Raw genomic sequence first — 22,330 nt, forward strand, 5'->3', positions numbered from 1 at the left:
TGAACAAAGCACATCAGAAAATGTAAACTCCTCTACTTATTATTTTCTTTAAGCTGTTTAAGACATAAATCCAGCTTGAAACTTGAAACGGCTCTATCTTATCCAGAGTGAATTCCTAGACTTATGAGTACTAGTAGCAGAATTTTAATTCTTAGATCATCAAAAAAAAAAAAAAAATAGAGAACAGAAGAAAAAACATTGAGTGGAAATGGGGCAGCCATTTGTTGTTGTTGTTGTTGTTGTTGTTGTTGTTGTTGTTGTTGTTGTGTTGTTGTTGTTGTCATCACTGTCATTGTGTCTGGTTATCCACTTGCTGCTGTGGTTTAGGATTGGGAAGCAAAACTCTGTTCCAAATTAGAACCAAATCCAAAATGCAGAGCAACAGGTACCCATAAAGTAAAAAAAAGAGAAGAGGGGGGAAAGTTGCATTTCAGTTCTGCTTATATCGGTTCCATCGGTTGTAATGTGCCAGTAAAACCTGAGTCTGCCCGGCTGCTGCTGTGGCTGTATGGGAGTTGAATGTCTTCTAAACCTACACTAGTGCTCTTTCTGGACTGTAAGACTTACTGTGATGCTGCCTGTTGTTCCATAGACTTACTTCCTTCATGTCTCTTCACAGTGAATGAAAAAAGAAGGAGCAGATTATTATTGAATCTTATAATAACAGCAACCAAAAACATGTTAATTGAGAATATGAATGATTGAATATGGCTTGTGTCAAGGTTTTTAAAAGTAACGTTTTTTAATAATGCATTTATTTTATATAGCGCTTTTCAAGACTCAAAGACGCTTAACAGTAAACAAGAAACAAGCAACAGGCAGCAGACACAGGCAACAGATACAGGCAACAGGCAACAGATACAGGGGACAGGTACAGATAACAGTGGCGGTTCAGGGCAAGGTTGTATGGAGAAGCAGAGGAGAGGAAGAGAACAGGAGGGAGGGGCAGGTGGGGGGGCAGAGGGTGATGGTTTGGAGGAGGTGGTCAGGGGTAGGGGAGGTTGTAAGCTTGGGAGAACAGATAGGTTTTAAGTCGGGTTTTGAAAGTGGGGAGTGAGGGAGAGTCTCGGACGGTCTGGGGGAGGGAGTTCCAAAGTCGGGGTGCGGCACGGGAGAAAGCACGGTCACCAAAGGTTTTGAGTCTGGATGGGGGGACGGTGGGGGTGGCAGTAGAAGAGGACTGTGTATGGTGGAAGCCTACCTGATGGAATATGATTCAATGAGATTGTATTTATGAAATCAAGCTAGTAGTAAAGATATCAAAGAAAGAGGATCGGCATCCTTATTTTTTTGAAATAAGGATGTGACCTGTTTTGAGCCTGTCCCTCAAAGAATCAAAATCGCAAATCATCGAGAACCGGAATCTATAAGCAGAATCAGAATCTTTCAAATCCAAACGATACCCAGCCCTGCTGTGTCTGTCTGACTTGCCTTGTCTCAGTGTACCAGGGTTTTATTATTATTATGATTATGATTATGATTATTATGATTATGATGATTGTTATTGTTTAGTTATTGTTATTATTGTTTATTTATTTGTATTTGTATTTTTGTTGTTGTTGTTGTTGTTGTTGTTGTTATTATTGTCATCACTGTCATTGTCTCTGGTTGTCCACTTGCTGTGTCTGTCTGACTTGCCTCCTCTCTGTGTACCAGGGTCCAGCAGGAGAGTCCAGGCTCTCCTCAGCCCAGCTATAAGTCCAGGAGGAGTGAGCGCTCAGAGCATGGCTCTACTGATGTTCCACACCACCCTTCTTCTGGAAAGGAGTAGGTTGTTCTCACTATCACAATAACTCTGTGTTCATGTTTTAATTAATACTTGCTCCTTTTCAGCATGAGGCTATTGCTCTTCACATACAGGCAATTTGGGTCTTAAGTTTCTATAAGGTCACTGTGGAGGTAGTTGTGGAGCTAAGAGTGTGACTATTTCATCTCCAAGTCAGGACCTGTCTATCTGCTGTCAAGACCTGCATCTTGGGGGTGGGGGGTGCGTGTGCGGGTGCGGGTGCGTGTGTGTGTGTGTGTGTGTGTGTGTGTGTGTGTGTGTGTGTGTGTGTGTGTGTAGAACTAATGCATTGTTGTCTGTCTTTACTAGAACTAATGATGATATGTATCAAACATTTGTGTTTCCAGAGGTCAGCACCACAGGCAGAGAGCAGAGTCTCCAGTACCCAGCTGTCTGTCTATGAAAAGTGACCGCTCCAAAGGTCATCTACCTCCAGACCTTAGAGATGAACCTGGACCTTCAGACACAAAGTAAGAGGACTGTGTATGGTGGAAGCCTACCTGATGGAATATGATTAAATGAGATTGTATTTATGAAATCAAGCTAGTAAAGATATCAAAGAAAGAGAAAAACAACTGCTCACGTCACTGATCTACAAAACAACCAAAATGGATGTTTATTTGGATGATGTTAGCCAGAAACAAACGATTATTTCATTCACATCTATCTACTAATTCCAAGAATCTGTGTGTGTGTGTGTGTGTGTGTGTGTGTGTGTGTGTGTGTGTGTGTGTGTGTGTGTGTGTGTGTGTGTGTGTGTGTGTGTGTGTGTGTGTGTGTGTGTAGAGCTAATGCATTGTTGTGTGTCTTTACTAGAACTAGGATGATATGTAGCATCTATGGCACACATGGGCAAAATATGGCCCACGGGCGCCACCTGTGTGGCCCGCGATGGAATTGCAAAGATTTTTTTTTTTTTTTTTTTTTTTACACACACAGTGCACCTGAACGCAACATGCAAGATACCCGCTGAATAAGTGTCCAAATGTTCATGTCATATTCTGGCCAATACTCCACTTCTGTTATAGCATTTCAGTCTGGAATATGGAATATCTTTGAATAATCTTTATGACTAAAAGGCTACATTGAAGTAGAAATTTAAATAACTTAAATAACTCATTGGTTTTGGATTTATTTAGCTTCAAGACTGCATTTTTGTTTGTGTGACCCTCAACACAGGCTTTAATCATCCCGGGACACTTACTGATACTTATGCTTAAATTAACCCACTCATATTCTGATTTATTTCAAGAAAAACATTTCAGCTAGTGGAAATTCGAATTGGCTGGTAACTTTAAAATCTAGCAGCCATATTGCAGCCAAATTGGTTAATTTCAAGCCCTGAGAGCAGGTGGTGACATAGGAGTGAGTGAGAAAAGGATCAAATATTGGTGGTTAAGACTGAATAATGACATCACAACTGTTAATTTAAAATGTGTTATTCCTCTAAACCTGGCTTCAAATGCACCAAATTTTTCGCGCTGGCGCCGTTTCGGCCCTCAGCAAAACCTGGTAGCGAGGACATTTTTTGTGGCCCTCTCTATCATCAAAGTTACCCATCCATGGGTTACAGCATGACAATATTTGTTCGGCCCCCGGCAACAATCTGGGTTTCTCATGTGGCCCCCCATGAAAAATAATTGTCCACCCCTGAATGGGCTCCTGATAGCTCTACCTTTTAGCCTCTTTCTTACTCCTTTTTCTCCCTATACTGCTTATTATGTCTCTTTTAATGTGTTTTGTTCTTATTGTACAGTGTCCTTGAGTCAGAGAAAGGCGCTTTCAAAATCGAATTTATTATTATTATTATTATTATTATTATTATTATTATTATTATTATTATTATTATTATTATTATTATTATTATTATTATGTATCAAACATTATTTGTGTTTCCAGAGGTCAGTACCACAGGAAGAGGGCAGAGTCTCCAGTACCCAGCTGTCTGTCTATGAAGAGTGACTGGTCTAAAGATCTTCCTCTACACTTCAGTAATGAACCTGGACCTTCAGACACAAAGTAAGAGGGCTGCTTATACTGGAAGGGGCGGGGGGACTTGGGGGAGGTGGGCATGCCCCTATGGTGAGGGATATGGTTAGGGGGGGTAGAGGAATGATGGGGGGCGCGACACATGCTAACACTCCCGAGTGAGTTTTTCCAAATTCAGGCTTTACGGCTCACGTTTTCAGAATTCTAACACGAGGATTGTAAAATGCATTTGCATTTTGCAACACACACCTGCAAGCCTGCAAACCACTGCTGTAGGCCTATCTGATGGAACATGATTGAATGAGTCTCCAATACCCAGCTGTCTGTTTGAAGACTGACTGGTCTAAAGATGCTCCTCCATACTTGTGTAGAACTCAGTGGCGTGCCGTCCATTAGGCGAACTAGGCAAATGCTAGGGGCGCTTGAGCCGTTAGGGGCGCCAGACAGAGTAATTTTTTTTTTTTTTTTTTTTTTTTTTTTTTTACAAATACTTTTTCATGATAATAGGCCTACTATTATTTTACAATAGTAGACAAAAAATAAGCACAACAATGTCTTAAGTCTTTAAATAATAGTGAAATCATTTTTCTAATTCTGGCTTTCTGGCTGCCTGGGCTGCAGCACTTTCACCGTGGTCCCTAATCCATACCACCCCACCCCCTGTGTTGCTGTCTGTTGTAGTGTAAAACGACTAAAGGGAGAGCAGGTGCTTACATGAAAGTAAGTGAGAAAAGGAGATGATACTGAATAATGACCTCACAACAGTATAATCCTAATGTTAATTTATAATTAAATATTCTTTCTGCCTGCTGTGGGTGCTCTGTGCGTTTGTTTTTGTTTGTGTGTTTGGTTTTGTGTTTTGCTGTTGTTTTTGTGGAGATTGTGTGTGTTGTGTTGTGGGTGGCTGGGGACGGAGGGCATGTTATTTGTTATTGCATTCTTCGCTGGCTATTTGCCCCTCTGATGGCTAAAAAATGAATAAACATACTTAACAAAAAAGTACAGAACCTAAAAGTACCTAAACGTACTTCCAGTGCCACAGGGGAAGGCCGATTCTGAGCCTGCACTGCAGTGGTGGAATTAGCTGCGATATCATTTTTATTATATTTTCTTTGGGGGGAGGGGGGCACCAGCAAAAATCTTGCCTAGGGCACCAACTTGGTTAGGCACGCCACTGGTAGAACTAATGCATTGTTTGTGTGTCTTTACTAGAACTAATGATGATATGTTTCAAACATTTGTGTTTCCAGAGGTCAGTACCACAGGCAGAGAGCAGAGTCTCCAGTACCCAGCTGTCTGTCTATGAAGAGTGACTGGTCTAAAGATCTTCCTCTACACTTCAGTAATGAACCTGGACCTTCAGACACAAAGTAAGAGGATTGTGTATAGTGGAAGCCTACCTGATGGAATATGATTCAATGAGATTGTAATTATGAAATCAAGCTAGTAAAGATATCAAAGGAAGAGAAAAATAACTGCTCACGTCACTGATCTACAAAACAACCAAAATGGATGTTTATTTGGATGATGTTAGCCAGAAACAAACGATTATTTCATCCACATCTGTATCTACTAATTCCAAGAATCTGTGTGTGTGTGTGTGTGTGTGTGTGTGTGTGTGTGTGTGTGTGTGTGTGTGTGTGTGTGTGTGTGTGTAGAACTAATGCATTGTTTGTGTGTGACTAGAACTAATGATGATCAAACATTTGTGTTTCCAGAGGTCAGTACCACAGGCAGAGAGCAGAGTCTCCATTACCCAGCTGTCTGTCTATGAAGAGTGACCGCTCCAAAGGTCATCTACCTCCAGACCTTAGTGATGAACTTGGACCTTCAGACACAAAGTAAGAGGACTGTGTATAGTGGAAGCCTACCTGATGGAATATGAATCAATGAGCTTGTATTTGTGAAATCAAGCTAGTAGTAAAGATATCAAAGAAAGAGAAAAATAACTGCTCACGTCACTGATCTACAAAAAGACCAAAATGAATGTTTATTTGGATGATGTTAGCCAGAAACAAACGATTATTTCATCCACATCTGTATCTACTAATTCCAAGAATCGGTGTGTGTGTGTGTGTGTGTGTGTGTGTGTGTGTAGAACTAATGCATTGTTTGTGTGTGACTAGAACTAATGATGATCAAACATTTGTGTTTCCAGAGGTCAGTACCACAGGCAGAGAGCAGAGTCTCCAGTACCCAGCTGTCTGTCTATGAAGAGTGATCGCTCCAAAGGTCATCTACCTCCAGACCTTAGTGATGAACTTGGACCTTCAGACACAAAGTGAGAGGACTGTGTATACTGGAAGCCTACCTGAGGCCTGTACTACAAAGCAAGATTTAGGTTGATCCTGATAAGTTTGGGTTTAAACCTGGTTTAGCCGTACTACAAAGCAAGTTAACTTCTAACCTAGTTCAATCACCATGGCAACTCACGCTGCAAAGCTAACCTGGTCCCGACCAGAGCCCTATACTAGGAAGCTATCTTAACAGATCCACGATCTGTCACTTTGATCTGGTTTGACTGAACAGGATCAAAGCTATCTAGTTTAACGATACTACGACGCTGGTTTTCTACTCGATAACTGAAGCTGGATTTATCTGGGATCTGCCTGTGCACGCGCACATTTTTCGCTCGTGCACAGGCGCGCGTCCACGCGAAAGAGGTGCGCTAGCCAATCACATTATGAACAGCTGAGTTGACACGGCAGGCACACCCATTTCCTCATTCAATGATTAGAGTTTTTAGCGGATATTTAATGTAGCCTATGTCAGAATGAAAATCTGCATTGGATATAGTCTGCTGAAAGACTGTTTAAAGCTGCCGCTTGTATTCACATCAGTCATTTGATTTACTTTGATCAGCGATTTCTGTCTCCTACAGCAGCTTTTTGCGAGTGTAAATGTAAATGTGTAATCTCAGTCTATAAATTTCCACAATGTGTAAGCCTATTTAGACCATAGATTTAGAAACGCATGCTCAATGAATAATGATCTCTATCACTCATTATGTGTGTGGTTGCACTGATCGAATAATTCATATATAAAATAATGATATCCTAATATAAAAGGGAAAACTGCTGAACTGAATTGAGACGATGCGGGCATAGTTTTCATTGATAAAAACTAGCCTATTTTGTGGTCACATATATAGGCTATTGTCAGCAGAGTCGCATATCTCCATATTTCATATAATGATGCTGGAAATATGAAGTTCAATCACATCATACAGGCCAAAAGCAACACAGTTGCAGCTGCAAAATGCAGGAGTAGCCTAGATATGAATCATCTTAATATGGGATCGCCTGTGTGCAGGTGATCCCATATTAAATTCCTTAGATGTAGTAGGCTATGACCATTTCAATTCCAACCCAACGTCAGTCTCAGCTCTGTTGCGCACATGGCACCGTGCGCTTTGGAGACGTTTATGTAACCTTTTTATGCCGGTTTAGTGATATTTCTCCACTCACTATTCAACTGCAATCGATCAGCGGGGTCAAACAACGTATCTAGGCTACTTGAGAGCACAAAAATGAATATATAAAAACATATTCCAAAGTGGTAAGTAGGGCTTAATTAAAATGTAGCCTGCAACAAGTGCAAGGCTTTATTCCTTGATTAATTCAACATTACAATTCGTGCTCCTTCCTCGATGGGAAACTCGTCCAGAAAGGGGTTGGCCATTTTTCCAAACTGTTGATTCGATTGGTTCGTGGGCGGTGTATTTAAGGTCTAATCTTATCCTTGCAACTTAACCTGCTGCGGACCAGGTTAAGTGTGAAGCATAAGTTGCTAGGGAAATATATGTCGGTAAGAAGTTAACTTGTTTTGTAGTACGGCTAAACCAGGTTTAAACCCAAACTTATCAGGATCAACCTAAATCTTGCTTTGTAGTACAGGCCTCAGGTTAGCTTCAGAGGATAAGATCAAAATCCATGACAGACCCATATAATCGGCTCTCTGGAGTCACTCACCATTCATATAAGATCGCCATATGAAAAATAGATTGCAGTCAACTGAGAATAGAACAAGAAAAACATTTGTGGCTCTGTAGGCTACATAATTAAATTAAGCCTACTTACCACTTTATGTCTTAACAGCTGAACGATGCGTGGAGAAATATGATCACTATTAATCACCGCAGCACATATCATAAACGGAGCCTCAAATGGAGTGAGGGTGATATTCTCCTACATGCCAGAAAAGCCTATACATATAATATAGATATGGGATAAATATGGGATAGCCCCAATACTAAATATGCAGGCTACTCTTGCATGTTTCAGCTGGAACTGTGTCCTGTAGGCTGTATGCCAATATATGAGCAAAAATAGGCTAGTTTTTATCAATGAAAACTATGCCCACATCGTCTCAATTCAGTTCATCAGTTTTCTCTTTTATATTAGGCTATCATTATTTTATATATGAATTATTCGATCAGTGCAACCACACACATAATGAGTGATAGAGATCATTATTCATTGAGCATGCGTTTCTAAATCTATGGTCTAAATAGGCTTACAGATTGTGGAAATTTATAGACTGAGATTACACATTTACATTTACACTCGCAAAAAGCTGCTGTAGGAGACAGAAATCGCTGATCAAAGTAAATCAAATGACTGATGTGAATACAAGCAGCAGCTTTAGACAGTCCTTCAGCAGACTATAACCAACGCACAGTAGCGGAGCGCACGCCGGGGCAGAGGGTGCGGCCGCCACGGGCCCACTCGTCAGGGGGGCCCATCAAATTTTTTTATTTTTATTTTTATTTTTTTTGCAGGCCAGGCCACCGGGCCCGGCTGGCTTGTCTGTAAAGTGGCTTCACTGTAGTCTTTCTTGGACATAATATTACTTGGCTCAATGAGTGACAAATTGTGTTTTCGGATATAGGGGCTATCAGCTATTTTACAGTTGTGACTTAAAATGACTTTATTTAAAGGAACACTCTGCCCATTTTCAACCAGCTTTGTATCATTAGAACATCAGTAGTATATCAGAAAACTGTAAACTGTTTTGAAGTCTGTCATTTAATTTGAAAGTTATTGAGTGTTAAAGTGTCAAATCAATTCTCAATAACTGTCAAACTAGATGAATGATGAATAGTTTGACAGTTATTGAGAGTTGATTTGAGTTAATGAGTTATTAATTTGAGTTAGTGTGGACCAGTGATGTCACTGGTCCACACTTTAACACTCAATAACTGTCAAATTAAATGACAGACTTCAAAACCGTTTACAGTTTTCTGATATACTACTGATGTTCTAATGATACAAAGCTGGTTGAAAATGGGTGGAGTGTTCCTTTAATAAAGTCAGTGGTGTGAGTCTGAGAGGAATTCAATCAATAGACAATAACATTGGTGTGTTTAAAATGAGATATTCCACTAAATATGGCTAAAACCGATTCAAACATGCAAAAAAGGCACATTTTTATTCGCGGCCTGGCCTGGCCTTCAAAAAAAAATAATTGATGGGGCCCCCCTAAGAGCTTCGCCCCCTCTGGGCTGATAGGGTCGCTCCGCCCCTGCCAACGTGGACGCGCGCCTGTGCACGAGCGAAAAACGTGCGCGTGCACAGGCAGATCCCAGATGAATCCAGCTTCAGTTATCGAGTAGAAAACCAGCGTCGTAGTATCGTTAAACTAGATAGCTTTGATCCTGTTCAGTCAAACCAGATCAAAGTGACAGATCGCGGATCTGTTAAGATAGCTTCGTAGTATAGGCCTCAGATGGAATATGAATCAATGAGATTGTATTTATGAAATCAAGCTAGTAGTAAAGATATCAAAGATAGAGAAAAACAACTGCTCACGTCACTGATCTACAAAACAACCAAAATGAATGTTTATTTGGATGATGTTAGCCAGAAACAAACGATTATTTCATCCACATCTATCTACTAATTCCAAGAATGTGTGTGTGTGTGTGTGTGTGTGTGTGTGTGTGTGTGTGTGTGTGTGTGTGTGTGTGTGTGTGTGTGTGTGTGTGTGTGTGTGTGTGTGTGTGTGTGTATCAAACATTCGTGTTTCCAGAGGTCAGTACCACAGGCAGAGAGCAGAGTCTCCAGTACCCAGCTGTCTGTCTATGAAGAGTGACTGGTCTAAAGATCTTCCTCTACACTTCAGTAATGAACCTGGACCTTCAGACACAAAGTAAGAGGACTGTGTATACTGCATGGAAGCCTACCTGATGGAATATGATTCACATCTAACTACTAATAAGAATCGGTGTGTGTGTGTGTGTGTGTGTGTGTGTGTGTGTGTGTGAGTGAGTGAGTGTGTGTGTGTGTGTGTGTGTGTGTGTGTGTGTGTGTGTGTGTGTGTGTGTGTGTGTGTGTGTGTGTGTAGAGCTAATGCATTGTTGTGTGTCTTTACTAGAACTAGGATGATATGTATCAACCATTATTTGTGTTTGCAGAGGTCAGCACCACAGGCGGATAGCAGAGTCTCCAGTACCCAGCTGTCTGTCTATGAAGAGTGACTGGTCTAAAAATCTTCCTCCAGACCTCAGTAATGAACCTGGACCTTCAGACACAAAGTGAGAGGACTGCTTATAGTGGAAGGGGGGACTGGGGGGAGGGGGGCATGCCCCTATGGTGAGGGCTATGGTTAGGGGGGGTAGAGGAATGATGGGTGGCGCGACACATACATGCTATCACTCCCGAGTGAGTTTTTCCAAATTCAGGCTTTAAGGCTCACGTTTTCAGAATTCTAACACACGAGGATTGTAAAATGCATTTGCATTTTGTAACACACACCTGCAAGCCTCAAGCCTGCAAACCACTGCTGTAGGCCTACCTGATGGATGATTGAATGAGTCTCCAATACCCAGCTGTCTGTCTGAAGACTGACTGGTCTAAAGATGCTCCTCCATACTTGTGTAGAACTAATGCATTGTTGTGTGTTTTTACTAGAACTAATGATTATTATGTATCAAACATTATTTGTGTTTGCAGAGGTCAGCACCACAGGCAGAGAGCAGAGTCTCCAGTACCCAGCTGTCTGTCTATGAAGAGTGACTGGTCTAAAAATCTTCCTCCAGACCTCAGTAATGAACCTGGACCTCCAGACACAAAGTAAGAGGACTGCTTATACTGGAAGCCAGTGGTTTCCAAACTGGGCGAGGGGGTGGGGCAGATGGGGAGGGGGCAGAGGAATGACGGGGGCCACGACACGTACCTGTAACACTTACGATTTTTAACCCTTTCTCCCGCTGTGCTCCCGATAGACCCATTTCACGGGGGCCATTTTGTGCCGAAAAGGCAGAATAAACACAGGTGCAAGCAACACACTAATGAGGGTTTCCACATTCCAATCATTGGAAGTTGGAAACTCTCATTAGTGTTTTGCTTGCACCTGTGTTTACCCTGCCTTTTCGGCACAAAATGGGCCCCGTGAAATGGGTCTATTGGTAACTTCTCCTGTTACTGTCTTTCAGAGGCTGTAGCAGGCTGAGTTTTGAAGCTAGAGTGAAGTTTCTGGTATCATATGAAACCAGAAGACTTAAGGCATCCATTGGTGCCAACCATGTCATTAGAGGTCTTCACGGGTCCAAAATCACGGACCCGGACCCTAATGGACCCGGGACATTTGTGCCCGGACCCGGAGTGGACCCGTCTATTATTAGAAATCTGAGACCCGGCCCCGTTCAGAACCGATAAATGTCGGACCCGTGTGGACCCGTCTATTATTAGAAATCTGAGACCCGTGCAGATCCGAGAAATACCGAGGCAGAGACTAGTGGTGCCGACGTCAAAGTTGCTTGTTAACTGCTACAAGTTGTAAGGTATATCAAATGAAACTTTGGGCATCTTTATTAACTAACGTTATAGCATATTCTCCCCTGGTTGACGCTGTCGAGCTGCTGCCCCGGACACTGCCTGACCGTGACGTAATGCATATTATCCATTCATCCCTGCCAAGAAATGTGTAATAAAAAAATAAATCCACGTTTTCTGTTATTCTTCTTGCTGACTGAAAAGCCACATGGCTAACGTTAAATGCGAAGGGACACGCCGCCAACATCTTCACTGTGCGTGCATTAGAAAGTGCGTTTCACAGTGATACATGGGGGCTGCTACTGTTAACGCTAGTTAGATAGTACAGTCACAGTGGCAGTCTCTATGCTACCGCCATTCATTCACCCAAAAACACACACAACAGTGCTAGAAACAATCACATACATGTTGTGACTTGTGTACTCACCATGCGATCATCAAATGATAATCCAAAGTACGGGAAACTGTCATTTTCAAAGTAAATCCATAGCGAGGACAACCAGAAAGAGGGTTACCTCTCTGCAACGAAAATCACTTCCTTGTTTGCCTGAGACGCATGTGTACCCATGCGCTCACATGCGCCTCATGTAAACGAGGAAGTAATGTAATTTTCGTTGCAGATGGGAACGCTCTTTGCTACTTATTTTCTCTATGGATTTACTTGCAGTTTGTGACAACAAGCCTCACGTGCGCTGTTTTGATGCGTTTCTCTCGTGATCAGCGCTGATCACGGGTCTTCTCGGATCCACTCTTATTACACATAAGGATAAATAGACCCGGACCTGTGGGGACCTTAATTGACCATAAGAAATATGGACCCGGCCCCGTACGGGTCTCGGGTCGGGTCCCGGGTCCTAGGGTCCGAGTAGACCCGTGAAGACCTCTACATGTCATGCTAGCAGCTAGCTTGTCAGGGAGGGGGTTCAATAACACTTCAAAGTTAGGCAAAACTTTGGCGATGGGTAACCCTTTATTTTACAGGTCCCTAACAACATAATATGAACTATTTGTAATTAGACATGAACACTAAAGTAATTACACAGTAGTAATCGCACCGATAGTTATACAGTAAAATGTTTGTGTTCATATGTAGTTACATGGTACCGGATCTGTAAAATGAAGCAATTTCTATTCAAATGTAGTTCATATGTATTTAAATGGTACCGGACATGTAAATTGAAGTGAATCTATTCAACTCTAGTTCATATGTGGTACCTTAGTAGTAAAGATATCAAAGAAAGTCACTGGAAAGAGAAAAATAACTACTCACTGCTCTAAAAACAATTATTTTTGTGTGGATTATCCAGAAACAAATGAATATTTCATTTACATCTACCGTAAAACTTCAAATAGTAGCCCGGGCATTTATTTACCAAAATGTATTTCCAGACCCGGCATCTATATGGGACCAGCGTCTATTTGGGACTGCCGTTATTTGTTTTATTTGTTGTATGATAGTACTTAAAGTGTTACAAAAGGAGGTAGGTACAGGCAGTTTTGAACATGCCTGTTCTTTATATATATAATATTGTAGAGTACGGATTGGAACAAACAAAACAAATACGGCAACAAAACAGATCATTATCATCATCGTCATCGTCGTCCTCAACTACGCTACCAGTTCATTGCTCTCCTCTTCTCCCTCTGCCAAACAGCTATACCCGTATTACAAACAAGTAACATTAGCCTACCGCTCACATTCAGTTGTGTTTCATTGGAAAGCAGCAGTTTGATTAGCTTGCGAGTAACTAACTAACGTTAGCATGTAGCATCAGCTAACGTTAGCTCAGTAACCAGCGGTCAGCCCTTCTATCAGACATTAAGATTGACATGCCTTTAATTAAAATAATGTAATTAAAGTGTGTGTGTGTGTGTGTGTGTGTGTGTGTGTGTGTGTGTGTGTGTGTGAGAGAGAGCATGTGAGAGAGAGAGAGAGAGAGAGAGAGAGAGAGAGAGATAATATAACATATTGTGACCCTTGACCTAATATCTGATTTTTTGTTTTGTTTTGTTTCTTCTCACAGAGTTCAGCAGGAGATGTCAGAGGTTCTCAGTGGTCAGTCTGCCCAGGAGCATCAAACAGGCCTAGACTCTATATTCATGGTGTGTAAATCAAGAGCATCACCTTTTACTTCACCAATGAGTGAAATGCAAAACAAACATTCAGTCTCCACACTAGAGTCTTGAGCAACAGGCTTTCAATCTATGCATGATGGTTTTTATATTGTTTTCCACGTGTATTATGAAACTTTGATATTTATGTTATTCTGTTGCAGCTGCTTGAGGAGAACATTGTCACCTTTGTGAGGAACGAGCTGAAGACGTTCCAGAGGGCTCTGAGTGCAGATTCCCAAGAATGCTTAGAGAGTCAGAGGGAGGATGAGGAGGTGGTGGACGGTGAGGAGGAAGAGCAGAGGAGGAACACCAGAGAGACTTTTCTAGACATCACACTGCTCTTCCTGAGGAGAATGAAGCAGGAGGAGCTGGCTGACTGTCTGCAGAGCAGTAAGAATCTTTGAACATTTCTGACTTTCTGTCTGCAGCTGTAAATACAGACATGTCTAAAACAAGATTGGAAGGTCAATGAGCAAAATCACACATGAACAATCTGGTCAAATGATGTGGTGTCGTGCTGCACATGATAATAGAAACATGAAAAAAGAGAAAACAACGACACAACACTTACCTTTCACATTGAGCGACAAACACGATCAGGATCTATGTGTCAACTGAGCTGAATAGATGCAAGGAGCTGCAGTTTTATAAACATTAACAAATTATCACATTTACTGTAACATTCACTCATTCATTCATTCACTCATTCACTAATCGATTATTTTGTTATTTCATTCAGAAACTCTTGCTGCCATTTGCCAACGTAAACACAAATCTAACCTGAAGGAGAGGTTTCAGTGTTTGTTTGAAGGGATTGCTAAAGCAGGAAACCCAACAGTTCTGAATCAGATCTACACAGAGCATTACCTCACAGAGGGAGGGAGTGGAGAGGTCAATGATGAACATGAGATCATACAGATTGAAACCGCATCCAGGAAACCAGTGAGACCAGAAACACCAATCAAATGTGACGATATCTTTAGAGATAAACCAATCAGAACATTGATGACAAAGGGAGTGGCTGGCATTGGGAAAACAGTCTTAACACAGAAGTTCACTCTGGACTGTGCTGAAGACAAATCCAACCAGGATATACAGTTCATATTTCCATTCACTTTCCGAGAGCTGAATCTGCTGAAAGATAAAAAGTTCAGCTTGGTGGAACTTATTCATCGCTTCTTTCCTGAGACCAAAGAAGCAGGAATCTGCAGGTTTGACAAGTTCCAGATTGTGTTAATCTTGGACGGTCTGGATGAGTGTCGACTTCCTCTAAACTTCAAGAAGAACAAGATTGTGACTGATGTCACAGAGTCGACCTCAGTGGACGTGCTGCTGACAAACCTCATCAAGGGGAAACTTCTTCCTTTTGCTCGCCTCTGGATGACCACACGACCTGCAGCAGCCAATCAGATCCCTCCTGAGTGCATTGACATGGTGACAGAGGTGAGAGGCTTCACTGACCCGCAGAAGGAAGAGTACTTCAGGAAGAGATTCACAGATGAGCAGCAGGCCACCAGAATCATCTTTCACATCAAGACTTCACGGAGCCTCCACATCATGTGCCACATCCCAGTCTTCTGCTGGATCACTGCTACAGTTCTTGACCATGTGTTGAGGACAGATGAGAGAGGAGAGCTGCCGAAGACCCTGACTGAGATGTACATCCACTTCCTCATAGTTCAGTCCATACAGAGGAATGTCAAGTATCATGGGAGAACCGAGTCAGATCCAGCGTGGAATCGAAAGAACAGGAAGATGATTCTCTCTCTGGGAAAACTGGCTTTTGAGCAGTTGAAGAAAGGCAACCTGATCTTCTATGAAGCCGACCTGACAGAGTGTGGCATTGATATCACAGCAGCCTCAGTGTACTCAGGAGTGTTCACACAGATCTTTAAAGAGGAGCGTGGGCTGTACCAGGACCAGGTCTTCTGCTTTGTCCATCTGAGCATCCAGGAGTTTCTGGCGGCTCTTTATGTCTTTCTGACATTCATCAACAATGGTGTTAATTTACTGAGTGAAGAACAGTTAACCTCCCCTCCGTCCATGGTATTACACATGACATCTGAAGTAAAACACATCTACCACACTGCTGTGGACAACGCCTTACAGAGTCCAAATGGACACCTGGACTTATTCCTCCGATTCCTCCTGGGTCTTTCACTGCAGACGAATCAGCCTCTCCTACGAGGCCTGATGACACAGAGAGGAAGTAGCTCACAGACCAATCGGAAAACAGTCCAGTACATCCAAAAGAAGATCAAAGAGAATCTATCTCCAGAGAGAAGCATCAATCTGTTCCACTGTCTGAATGAGCTGAATGACCGTTCTCTAGTGGAGGAGATCCAACAGTACCTGAGATCAGGAAGTCTCAACCCAGATGAACTCTCCCCTGCTCAGTGGTCAGCTCTGGTCTTCATCTTACTGTCATCAGAAGAAGAGCTGAACGTGTTTGACCTGAAGAAATACTCTGCTTCAGAGAAGGCTTTTCTGATGCTGCTTCCAGTGGTCAAAGTATCCAATAAATCTGTGTAAGTAGATAAATTAATAGAAGTTAGGGCTGTCAAACGATTAAAATATTTAATCGAGTTAACTCAACATCCTCTGTTTTTACGCAACCATTACACACAGAAAACGATGGAACCCATACATGACAACAACAGACACATTGTACAACAAGTTAATTGGTCAGCTAAAATCTCCATTACTCAAAGATCATTCCCTGGAACCTTCACACTTAAAACAAATAATCTCACACAATGTCGTTGTGTCCAACCTCACATGGGGAAAATAAAGGCTCTCAAAAACATCCCCTTCTACTATGTGGGATCAAAAGAAACAACAAATCAATTTAAACTAAAAAATAAAGTGTACATGAAACAGTGGGGAGTGTAGTACAGAACTAAGACTCAAACTACATAGTGCAGTTAGGCTATAGCCTATACTTTAATTTCTTTGGATAAAACAGGCTATGCTTCTACCTATTTGGCTGTACAGCATACAGTACATGAGCTGTCCCCTTTACTTTCTTTGCACTGAGCCAGTTGCTCAAACAGACAAGCCTGTTTACATTTTGGGACAACAGGGCAGCTCACTTCTTCTGAAGAACTTCTGAAGAACATGTCCAGACAGTGAAAACAACCTCTCACATGGTAGGGATGTAGCAGGTTTTGCCAAGTACTTCATGTTTGCACCACCACCACTGCTGGGGATAGTCCTCCATGCCAATAGTGGGCTCCGCCCTGTAGCGCTCCACAGTTCTCAATACAGTCCTCTTCACCAGATGAAGACCATGAGAGCTGATCTTTTCTTAGGTGGCTCAGGCGTCGCTGGTTGGGCAGGCTGTGCAGGCCTCTCCTCCCTGAGCAAGGCAGTCGAATGCCACACCTCAGGCTGAGGTGAGCAGCTCTTAGCAAGCTCTTAGCGCTAAAAAAGGCCCCGTTGCCTTGAGCGCACCAGTATCTTGCCCGGTGAGCAGAGGACACATGCTAATCCACTCTTCGACCCAACCAAAGCAACAAACTAATGAATTTGTCTCCTGGAATTCCTTCAACCAGGAGGGGAGAATAGAATAGAATACAATAGTTTAGAATGGAATAGAATAAATAATAGGTGAAACAAACAATATACCATACTCATGTTCTATCTATCACACACACAGCCTATCCAGCTGTCAATCAAACGGATACGTTGCCCTCTCCTCTCTCTTCAGAATGCCACGTTGATTTTCAGCTAGCCTACAATGCAGAAAAAACACACCTTGATTTAAAAATGAGAATTTGTTTGTCATGATTTTAATACATAATTCCCGACCATAGTTCCAGGTCTGTGGTGTTATATTAACAGTAGATTACTTTGAGAAATTTGCGTCAGCCACTGATACAATAACCCCTTTCCCTGAAATTGCAAGAATGTGTGGCCAGGGCATGGCAAGGCCTGAATTCACGTTAAAAAAACAATTTAGGGTAGACTGCCCGTTTTAATACTTAAACCAGGTAAAAGCATATATCCTTTTTGACACGTGACCATAAATGATAGACTGAGACAAGGATTCCCCCAAGATTACAACATTTATTGGCTCTTACAGATGGTAGAACAACAATTTTATTATTCTATTCAATTAAGAGCTATAAAGACATACATATGCAAATATACTCTGCAATATGATTTACAATATAAAAGTGCTGAATAATGAGGACGGTGGAGGGCAAATAGGCTGGGGTAGAGTACTCACCAAGCCCCCTGCGTCCACACACACACCACAAGGTGAGGGAAGATCAATAAGGGCATGCAATCCAAATAATAAAGTGCAAAGTTACCACAGACGCACAGGAGGAGTATGAAGCACAGGTGACTGGTGAGACTCTATCACTGAACCCCCCACCAACTGAACGGCCACGCCCCAGTCCCACAGCCCTCATACAGACAAAGAGAACCAGTGTTAGCACCAGAGCTAGCTACAACAGTTTTACCTAACTATCTTCTTGGGGAAAAGATTAATCATAAGCCATGAAGTGCTGGAAGTGAACAGCACAAAATAAACCAAAACTGTACATACAGTATAAACTAAAGAAAACAAAACAGCAGTGGCCGTCAGTGTCTACAAGAAAACACATTAAAGAGTTAACATGCTGCTGCTAAACAACAACAAATAAATGCATAACATAATGGACATTAGTGTTTTTACCTCTGTCTTATTGTTAAGATATGAGCTGCAAAACAGCATAAAAGGGTTCTAAGAGTGACCAGTTAGAAACCACCATAGCAAGTCCAGAGAAGGTTTAACAGTTTATTTCTGAAATTGTGCGAAGTAGGTTGAGTCCAGGCCGCGTTCCAGGCCCACAGCCGACTGGGTCCGGTTGGCTCTACACACAGAGAGGCAGATTAGTAACAGGGCGCAGGCCAACAATGCAGTTTGCATCCAGTGAGTTCAGTTTCCACCCACCTCAATAGGCCTTGGCTGGTAGATAGGGGAAGGTCTGCTCTTCTTCTGGACATAAATGGCTCTTCCTCCCACCAGGCTGAGTCCTCAAAATAATTAATCCACTTGCAGCAGAATGGTTAGTCCAATGTACACTCAAAACAATCTTCTTCATAAAACAGGTCCCTCTTTTCATTAAAAGGTCAGGGTTAAAACAGTCCAGGCCACAAGTATTAAAAATGATCCACTTTCCTTTGCTCATGGGAGCCAGCAGCTCCACAGCACCAGTCCACAGCTCTCTCCAAGTGAGGATGACAAGGTTCTCTGGCAGCCAGTCTGAGCTGCCTGCTTTTATAGGAGACACCATCAAGCAGCACACCAATCAAATCACTTGATTACCAATTCAGGCTAATCAGTCCTAATGACTAGCAGCTGGGCAGGAGCTCTCCACTTCACATGGGCGGGGTTAGTATCCCACACAAACAAGGTTAGAAGGACAAACTCAACATGCATTGTCTGTCCCAGTAAAGTCTCAAGTAAAACCAAAACAAAGCCCAGTGTGGAGTGGGGAAGTTTCTTCCTTTCCTGCTGTGTGTCACATTTCATAACATTATTAAGGCACACAATATTCATGTGGGCTTTTCAAAAAATGTCACCTCAAGAGTTCATTTATCAAGAGTTCATTCATAACTTTCATCTACAGTTTGCTGACATCATTTATCAAATTAGTACCCCATTTCAAATAATCATATCACGACATGAAAGCTGTTAATCAATATTCATTGTGAGGAGAACATTCTGAACGGGCAAGATGGCTGCCTAGTGCCTAAATGGGCAGTTTTCTAGCCCATAAATGATCATATATTTGGCCAAAAAGTATGTAACGCACAAAATAAAATGGTAATGTCTTCATTTAATATAGAATGCTAAGGACATTTAACTGGTTCTTTAAACTCGCATTCCAGGAATATCATTATTTACCAGGGCTCTTACCCCATCAACATCAACTCCCACTCTACACTGTTTCAGCAAGAGCAATGTCTGTTTTCAGTTTGGATATGTCCCACAGACCCTCTCTGAGACCCATTTCAGCTGGTCTTTAACCGAGGGGGAAGAGGGCTCTCTGCATCAGCTGTGTGCTTGGCCAGCCAGTGGTATTTGAGACTAGACGTACTCTGGTGGTAACTCAATTCACATCAACAGTAAATGAAAATGACAGTAAAATCTCAACAACTTTGGGCTTGTTGAGAGAACCATCTGGCAGGGCTTTGAAGCTGAGCATGCCATTCAAAATACCTTATTCTTTATCAATTTCTGCTCACGGAGGTTTGTTTCTGTTTGCCATCAACAATGTTACTGCATCGCTTCCTGATTTCCCAAACTAATGGGCGGGCCAAGGGTCAAACATCACAGAACATGACTGCGTTAATCGCGGGTCAAAAAGAATAGTGGTGTTCAAAGGAATGTGTGTTAACACATCATCGCGTTAACTTTGACAGCCCTAATAAGAGATAGATGACACTATTTTATACAGGAGAGAAATACTTTCAATGTTATTGATTTTGTTTCTTTTTCACTAATTCTCCTTCAGGCTGAGTGGCTGTGAGCTGTCAGAAAGAAGCTGTGAAGCTCTAGCCTCAGTCCTCAGCTCCCAGTCCTCTAATCTGAGAGAGCTGGACCTGAGTAACAATGGCCTAAAGGATTCAGGATTGATGCTGCTCTGTGCTGGACTGGAGAGTCCGCACTGTAGACTGGAGACTCTCAGGTCAGATCAGAGTCTTATGGTTTTGTGTAACAATGTATTTTAACTACATCATCACGTGCTGGTTTATTTGTGGTCAAATGAAATCAGTGTTGTGTTATAAACCCTGCATGATTTTGTTTCTTACTTTTTCACTAATTCTCCTTCAGGCTGAGTTTATGTCAGCTGGCAGAGAGAAGCTGCGAAGCTCTAGCCTCAGTTCTCAGCTCCCAGTCCTCTAGTCTGAGAGAGCTGGACCTGAGTAACAACGACTTGCAGGATTCAGGAGTGAAACTGCTCTCTGCTGGACTGGGGAGTCCACACTGTAGACTGGATACTCTCAGGTCAGTATGATACTGTTCAGTAGATGACAGTTTAATTAAATCTGGCTTATAAGCACAATATATCAGGGAAGTGAGTGGAGAACTCTTATTGGAAAGTTGAAAGAGAGAGATCTGCAAGTTCAAGTTTTATTTATTTATATAGCACTAAATCACAAACATGTCTAAGAACTTTACAGGGAATGTGTCTAGCTAGATCTAAAGGCAAATGTCCACCAGCTCTGTGCGACTCCGGTACGGCTGCTGGAACAGACCCACACCCATGTAATCTTGTCAGATAAATGCGGATCCTGCAAAAATAGAACAGGTGCGTATTTCTTCCGTACCTCATGTATAGCCCATCTATTAACAGCGGCGAGAGTCTGTTCAGGCGGTTTTACCGGAGCCGCACAGAGCCGTACCGCATCTGGTGGATATTGGGCATAACTAAACACAATTAATAAACACAATTGAATAAACTTATGGAAGACCAGCAAAAACTCAATCTGTAGAAAAGGCTCCAAAAGGCCCCACCATCAGGCCTGTTCATGGGGTAACGCCCAACGATGATGTCAGAGTTCACCCTGTGAGGTCATCGGTGATGTCAGACGGTCTAGGCTGTCTCTAGCCTGTGTGATGTCAGACGTGACCTTGTGAGGTCATCAATGATGTCATACCGCACATGACCTTGTCACCAATTATGTCATACCTCGAATGTGGGAGGTATAAAAGCAATGTTCTACTATATCTGTAAGCTATCTATCTCTGCTGTATGTTGCTATCTGCCTGATACTTCTGCCTGATATTCCAATAAAGCCTGAAAGACATCTCTGTGGTTCTGACCGATCACTCATCGCGATCTCTTACCTAGGATCCAGCTAAACTCAATAAACTTCCTTACAAACTGGTCCTGCGAGCCGGATCCAAGGACTTACGATGCTCTGAGATGTCCCTCCCCCAGCAGTCTGAGACATCTGGATACACGAGTCAGGGGCCAGACCCCCAACACTCCCGGATGCCCAGACCAGGGGAGGGGGAGCCCACCCTCCGTCAGCAGAAAAATCAACTCCCTGCTCAGGTAGCCCACACAAGGGCTGAGTTCGAACAGAAGAGGAGGGCAGATGAACACCTGATTGAGGCAGAGCAAGCTACAGAGAGTCTTGGTAGAGAGATCCTCAGGATCGAAGCCGTGATGGCGCAGGCCCTGCAGGAAAAAGAATACCTAAGGGCCCTCCAGGAAGAAATTAAATCCCTAAGTACTGGAAGGTCCCATCAGGCTGGCCACCAGTCAAGTCCGGACAGCGTAGTGTATCCTGCAGCGCCAGCAAGCAGACCGTGGTCCATGACGGCACATCGTCTGCCCAGGCTCTCACCTGTAACCAGCAGACCCCGAATGGGAATGGGTCAGCCCGGTACCAGGAAGTCCGGTCCCTTTCCCGAGCAGAGTCCTGGCTGAGGAGTCACAGTCACAGGAGTCATCATCATCATAGCGCGAGCCACCGGAGTCACCATGACGCATCGCGACACCGCAGCACCAGTTCACGTTCAACCGTACGCTCAACTGCCTCCGCCCACTCTCTCCATTCAGCCCGACCGGCAGCCTACGAAGAGAAGGTGGCGCTCTGGCTGTTAAAGAACGAGAGCCTTCGCTGCCATACGACAGAGGCCCAAGCAGAGGCTCAGCGG

At 42.8% G+C, this 22,330-nt stretch overlaps 2 protein-coding genes across 2 annotated transcripts in view; both read left to right on the forward strand.

Annotated features, from left to right (window-relative positions):
* The window catches only part of LOC310791564 (uncharacterized protein), a gene marked incomplete at its 3' end in the record, with an annotated part of 14,896 nt that extends 904 nt beyond the window's left edge, over positions 1–13,992 (forward strand). The window contains exons 2-9 of the mRNA XM_083653232.1: positions 1,657–1,767; positions 2,134–2,256; positions 5,026–5,145; positions 5,494–5,616; positions 10,729–10,848; positions 13,575–13,653; positions 13,827–13,947; positions 13,979–13,992. Of these exons, the coding sequence (XP_083509358.1) occupies positions 1,657–1,767; positions 2,134–2,256; positions 5,026–5,145; positions 5,494–5,616; positions 10,729–10,848; positions 13,575–13,653; positions 13,827–13,947; positions 13,979–13,992 (811 nt within the window). The remainder of the gene's footprint in view (positions 1–1,656; positions 1,768–2,133; positions 2,257–5,025; positions 5,146–5,493; positions 5,617–10,728; positions 10,849–13,574; positions 13,654–13,826; positions 13,948–13,978) is intronic.
* LOC310791034 (NLR family CARD domain-containing protein 3-like) lies at positions 13,954–20,678 on the forward strand (the record flags this gene model as incomplete). Its single annotated transcript, XM_083652748.1, has 3 exons — positions 13,954–14,055; positions 14,405–16,193; positions 20,495–20,678. Exons 1-3 carry the CDS (start codon positions 14,019–14,021, stop codon positions 20,676–20,678), a joined length of 2,010 nt encoding a protein of 669 aa, XP_083508874.1. The 5' UTR covers positions 13,954–14,018.
* Positions 20,679–22,330: the final 1,652 nt, after the last annotated feature.

This window comes from Poromitra crassiceps (assembly GCF_964638095.1).
Source record: "Poromitra crassiceps genome assembly, chromosome: 16".
Taxonomy (NCBI): domain Eukaryota; kingdom Metazoa; phylum Chordata; class Actinopteri; order Beryciformes; family Melamphaidae; genus Poromitra; species Poromitra crassiceps.